Below are 6,557 nucleotides of genomic sequence, written 5' to 3'. Positions count from 1 at the left end.
CATTCAAGATGAACTTAGTCTTACCACCCCCAAAATAGTAGAGGAATGTTACAAGTTAGCTAGAAAGGTTGCAGATAAGTTTAGGAGGAAGCAAGACAAGAAAGTGAGAGGAAAGAATAAAATTTTTAGAGTTAGAGGCTCTTTTGGGGAAAGAGAATAGTCCTCCAAGTCACAAGATGAAGCAAGAAGCCAACAAGAACAAAAAGGTGAGTCAAGCAGCAAAGGCAACTTTAGAGGAAGAATTCCTAATGAAAGAGGAAGGTTTGGAGGTCAAGGGAGAGTGTCTAACACCTTCTCGGATAAGTGTTTTAATTGTAATCAGTTTGGACATCCTGCATGGAGGTGCTCGAATAAGCAAGGGTCAAGCTCCCAAGGTGGTGAAATAAGGATTCAACTTGTAAAAGAAGAAGACAATGAAAGTGTTAATTCATCTTCTCAGCATGTTGCCCCTAAGATAGGTGAGTCTTTGATGCTAAGAAGATCATTGATAAATGCACCAAAAGTCTAAGAGCCTCCACAAAGAAAATAATTGTTTAGAACTACTTGCAAATCACATGGGAAGGTATGTAAAGTGGTCATTGGTTCATGTTCAACTGATAACTTAGTGTCTTTGGAAATGTTAGAGAAATTGGATTTGAAAAGGATTCCTAACCCCACTCCATACAAGGTGTCATGGTTGACTACGGGACAACAGGTACTGGTAAATGAGAAAGCATGGGTGGAGTTCAACATAGGAGGTTACAAGGACAAGATACTATGTGACATCATCCCTATGGATGTATAGTACGCACTTCTAGGTAGGCCTTGACAACATGCCAAGAAGGCCAAGCATGATGGCTACAAGAACACCTATATGATAGAGCACAATGGGATTTCATTCACATTGACTCTACTTCAAGAGGAAGGTAAGGATACAAAGATTGGATCTAGTGTCATGGTGGTTGGGGAGAAGGAGTTCTTGAGGACAATGAAACAAGAAAGAGGACAAGGATATTTTGTCCTAATAAAACCACAGTCAGTCCTAACAACAATATACATGGATGATGTGCCTAAGGAGGTGCAAGATATGTTGGATAGGTATCAAGACATAGTGGATGACAATATTCCCAATGCTCTACCTTGAATAAGGAGTGTGAGCCACCACATAGACCTCATACCCGGTGCAACTTTGCGTAATAAACCTGCCTACAAGATGACACCTAAACAAAATGAAGAGATAGATAAGCAAATCTGATAATTGTTGGACAAGGGCCTTATAAGTGAAAGTTGGAGTCTGTGTGCTATCCCTACCATCTTAGCACCTAAAAAGATGGGGGATGGAGACTGTGCACTGATTCAAGGGTAATCAACAATATCACCATAAGGTACCGATTTCCCATTCCTAGGATTGAAGACTTGATGGATTGTCTTGGAGGGGCCAATTATTTCTCAAAGATAGACCTCAAGAGTGGCTACTATCAATTAGGATTAGAGAATGGGATGAATGGAAGACAACATTTAAAACCAATGAGGCTTTGTATGAATGGAAAGTAATGCCTTTTGGGATATCTAATGTCCCAAGTACATTCATGAGACTCATGAATGAGGTGCTGAAGGCTTTCATAGGAAAATTTGTATTAGTGTGTTTATATGACATCCTTGTGTTCAGTAGGACAAAGGAAGAACATTTGCAACACCTTGAAATGGTCTTGATAAGATTGCATGAGGAGAAGTTGATGATAAATCTTAAAAAGTGTGAATTCATGAAGGAGGATCTTGTTTATCTCGGTTTTGTGATCTCCAAGGGTAATTTGAAGATGGATCCCACAAAGATAGATGATTTAGTCAGTTGAACAACTCTTAAACCAGTAGGAGAGGTAAGAAGTTTTCATGGCTTAGTTAGTTTCTATGGAAAGTTCATTAAGAATTTCAGTCATATGTGTGCACCTATTATTGATACTAGAAAAGGAGATAAGAGGAATAGGTTTGAATGGACTAAGGAGGCAAATAAGAACTTTGAAATCTTGAAGACCATGGTGGTACAACAACCCATTCTTACCTTACCTGATTTCAATAAGATGTTTACCATTGAATGTGATGCAAGCGGGTTTTCCATAGGTGCAGTATTCAGCCAAGAAGGAAGGCCGATAGTATTATTTAGTGAAAAACTTACTGAAGATAAGAAAAGGTATTCTTCCCATGATTTAGAACCTTATGCTATGGTGTAGACACTTTAGAAGTGGATACATTATCTCCTACCCAAAGAATTTGTTATTTTTACTGACAACCATGCATTGAATTTTTTGAACAACCAAGAGAAGTTAAGCCATAGAAACATGAAATGGGTGGAATATTTACATGCATACACCTTTGCTATCAAGCACAAGAAAGGAAAAGCTAATAAGGTTGTTGATTCTTTGAGTAGAAGAGCCATGATAGTGCAAGAGATACAACTTCAAAGTCTAGGAGTTGATGCATTGAAGGGGATGTACCAAGAGGATGGCGACTTCAAAGAGATCTTTGTTGTTTGTAATCAGTCTCAAGGTAATTTTCACAATGAGTATTCAGATTTAGTGTTGCATTTTTTATTCAAAGGTGCTCAGTTGTTTGTCCTTACGTGCTCCATGAGAGCCAATTTGATCAAAGAGAAGCATTGTGGGAGTGTAGGTGGACATTTTGGGTATGATAAGACCTTGGAGAAGGTAAAGAGGTTCTACTATTGGCCAAAGATGAATTTGGATATCAAGATGTTTGTGGAGAGTTGTGGAGTATGCCAAAGAGCCAAAGGAACAAGTTCAAATGCAGGTTTATATCAACCTTTACCAGTACCTAACCACGCATGGGAGTCAATCAGTATGGATTTTGTTTTGGGATTGCGTAAGACACAAAGAGGGTATGATAGTGTTTATGTTGTTGTTGGTAGATTTAGAAAGATTACAAATTTCATTCCTTGTAGGGCTACTAATGATGCATCTCACATAGTTGGTTTGTTTTTCAAAGAAATTGTAAGAATTCATGGACTTCCTTTGACTATTGTATCTGATAGAGATTCCATGTTTATTGGCCATTTTTGTGGACCTTGTGGAAAAAGTTGGGAACCAATTTGACATTTAGTTTAGCCTATCATAAACAAATAGATGGGAAAATTGAGGTTTTCAATAGGTTCTTGGAAAACTTGCTAAGATGCCTCACTAAGGAGCACAAACAGTCATGAGGTCTCATCCTACCTCAAGCTAAATATGCTTATAATGATTCAATCAATAAGAGTATAAGAAGGAGTACATTTGAAGTTGTGTATGGCAAGAGTCCAAGGGGTGTTTATGAGTTGAGAGACCTAAAAGTAAAGGAGAGGATAAGTTCCCAAGGAGAGGATTTTGTAGTTTCTATGCACGATATACATCAACAAGTGAAGGAAACTCTTCAAAAGAGTGTGGAAAGATACAAGGAAAATGAAGATTTGAGGAAGAGAGATGTCCAATTCAAGGTTGGAGACTTGGTGTTTGCATATCTGAGGAAGGAAAGGTTACCAAAGGGTAAATACACCAAATTGATGAAGAAGAAGATTGGACCTTGCAAGGCGGTCCACAAGTTTGGCCAAAACGCTTATGAGATTGAGTTGCCTCCTGGGGTAGCCATCTCACCAATTTTCAATATAGCTGACCTCTATCCTTTCAAAGGATTTGTGGATGTAGGAGAAGAAGTAGGTGCAACAGGGATTAAAGCTGAAGAGTGGGTCAAGGATCTACCTCCAAGTCATCCCATGAAGGTGGAATGCATCTTGGACACAAGGGCGTTGAAGAGGACTAGAAAGAAAGTCTACAATTTGTACTTGGCTAAGTGGCATAACTTGCCAAATAAAGATGCTACATGGATGAAAGAAGAGGACATAAAACAACATAGAGCCTTAGTTCAAGAGTTGATCTCAATAGGAGCATGAGTTCTTTTGTTCTCCGAGTGAATGGTGCAGGAGTACCTAAGACAAAATTTGGTCAATAATACAACTAGAGGGTCTAATAGTATTTTTTTGTTTATTTAATGTAATAATTTCATGATATGACCATTCCTATGCAATTTTTTCATGTAGGGTCATTTTTGAGTCATTATGCAAAACAATTGTGAAAATATTGTAAAAGGTGCTTAAGCAACTTTATAGCTTTTGGAAGTTGAAAGGTCATGAAATTCAAAGGGTTGTTATGGCCGTTATTTTCTAGTCCAAAAAAAGTTTAAAAGCCTATATTTGTTTGAGGAAATGTTGGTTGGATGATTTTGAGACAAAAATATTAAAAGTGCTATGTGTTGTTTGCATTCTAGATTGAATTTTTTTTGCTCTCGTGCTTAGTACAACCTTCTATGGACGTAAAATAAAGGAAGACCATACTCAAATGAAATATGTATGAATATTATTTCTTTTTAATCCATTTAGAGTGAATTCCATCCACAAATAAGGAAGATATAAGTGTTTTTCCAAAATTTGCTTGTAAACCCTAGGTTTCAAGGGTTTTGGTTTAAAAAATGTAAAAAAATTTGCCATTCCACCATACAAACAATGCTCCAATTTGGTGGAATGGTAGGTTTGTGTGTTATTTTTGAGATTTTGTTGGTTTTTGCAGAGAAGATGGAGTTGGGTAGAATTTTGCTCTAGACCTAGTCTAACATCATCATGTGTTAGACTAGTGAAGTAGGCAAAAAGGGAAGACAACATGTTAGGAGGGAATTTTTGTGAGAAGTAATGATGGAAATGAGTCATTTTAGGTGTTTGGAGACTCTACACATCAAGGAGAAGTGTTTGCAAAGCCATTGGTGAGGGGTTACTTTGAAAAAGTGGCCTAGTAGGGCTAGTTGCGGCGATAAAACCCTTGATTGGAGAGCTTTGTCCCAAAGGACCCCATAGTGATTTTTTATATATTATTTGGAACTACTTAAAGGGTACTCAAATTTTTTTTTTTATTATAAATAATTGTCTTGATCTCTGAGAACTTTTCACCAGTCTTCATTTGTAGGGCTACTAGGTTGCTAGTCAAGATTGTAGTTTAGACCCTATAAGGAGAAACTCAATCATTTGGAGGGTTGAATCTAGTTGAACACTTGGATTTGGATTAGTATAAACCTTGAACAAGATTTTGGTGAAGCCCAAATTTCATTTGATTCTTGGAACCAATGCTAGGCTTGGTTGTCCATACACCGTGACTGCACATATGTTAAACAAATCAAACTTTAGGCAAGGATATGCATATAGTCATGGTCCCAAAAATAAGAGAGGCTTGAGATAGAGATAATTCACCATTTGTAGGTCATCCAAAGGTCTATGAAGGTGAGTTCGGAGAAAGATATCTCTAAGGCATACTAGAGCTAGCATAAGCAAGTTGAAGATCAATTCAAGAATGAAGGTCCAAACTCCATCTACTGCATCATTTTCCCATTAAATTTTTGATGCTCGTGTTTATTTAAAATGGGGAAACAACTCATTTAGTTGATGCTCCTAGTTAATTGATGATATGCCTACTAATCCCTTTATTAAATATCATATTTTTTTTAGGAAAAGTGTCTCAAGCTTGCATCTTAATACAAATAATAAAAACATGTAATTTTCATGATAGTAAAAATGCCATGTATGTTTGGCAAAGAACCTAACCTTTAATATTATGATGAGTGTGTTAGTCTAGTCGGGTATTTACTTGATTAATTATACATTATTTGTTTAATTATTTAAGTTCCCCCTATCTCTTTTACACTTAAGCTAACTTTAGGTGCATATAATTAATTATTTTAATTAATTATTATGTGCAAACCTAGGTTTTCCCTTTTAGGGTTTCTTGACTTATTAAAGGTTGAGTTCTTTCTTTTCATTATATAAAGAAGGATTATTATTGACAATACATTTTGGAGATTATTGAGCTCTCATCTTTTGGAGCATATTTTTCTTGTCTATTCTTTCCTTCTGTGATTTGGTTCATTGGTTCTCCTTGTAACAGGTTTTTCAGTTTGCAGAGATTATTTGGGCTCCTGTGGTGTTGTATTTTCTCAACTCCTATATGGTATTAGAGCTTCAAAGCTGCAGCTGCCTGTTCTTGTTTTGAGAATTTTTGCTTTGGAAGCAGATCTGGGGTTTCAAGAATTTTTTATGTACCTAGGGTTTGAGCTTTTTTTTCTGAGCACTTTGGGCCTAAATAGACCTCACCATTGTGCTCAGAAGGCCCAAAAACCCCTATGGTCATATAAAATTTGACCTATTTTGGTTCTTGAGCCTCTGGGTGAATTTTTTTCTTAGATCCAGGTCATACGACCCTGGCACGCAGATCGAGAAAACAATTTTGAATTTTTTTTTTTTCCCTTTTTACGGCATGCAGGCTGAAATTTGCTTTTAAAAAAAAATTATTGAAAAAAAAACAAGTGAAAAAAATAGTGTTTTTTTTTTTAAAAAATTTTTTTTTGGGAAAAGTTTTTTTTTTGGGGGGGATCCCACGGTACGTAGGGTACCGTGGGCCCCTTGGCTCCGTAGACCCTGTAGGACCTTGGGCCCCGCACCCCCTACCGGCCTCCCTACACTTTTCGGCACTGCCCCCCGCCGACCCCCTTCC

General features: G+C 37.2%; 1 protein-coding gene across 1 annotated transcript; it reads left to right on the top strand.

Annotated features, from left to right (window-relative positions):
* Positions 1-3,364: 3,364 nt before the first annotated feature.
* On the top strand, positions 3,365-3,916 carry LOC131074783 (uncharacterized). Its single transcript, XM_058011464.2, has one exon. It carries the CDS (start codon positions 3,365-3,367, stop codon positions 3,914-3,916), a length of 552 nt encoding a protein of 183 aa, XP_057867447.2.
* The last annotated feature ends 2,641 nt before the right edge of the window (positions 3,917-6,557 follow it).

This window comes from Cryptomeria japonica, chromosome 6 (genome assembly GCF_030272615.1).
Source record: "Cryptomeria japonica chromosome 6, Sugi_1.0, whole genome shotgun sequence".
NCBI classification, from domain to species: Eukaryota; Viridiplantae; Streptophyta; class Pinopsida; order Cupressales; family Cupressaceae; genus Cryptomeria; species Cryptomeria japonica.
Note: the sequence above shows the minus strand (reverse complement) of the source record. Positions and strands in the feature narration are given on the sequence as shown.

Excerpts from the sequence above, each read along its gene's own strand:
- LOC131074783 (XM_058011464.2), top strand. The coding sequence starts at position 3,365 with ATGCACGATATACATCAACAAGTGAAGGAAACTCTTCAAAAGAGTGTG.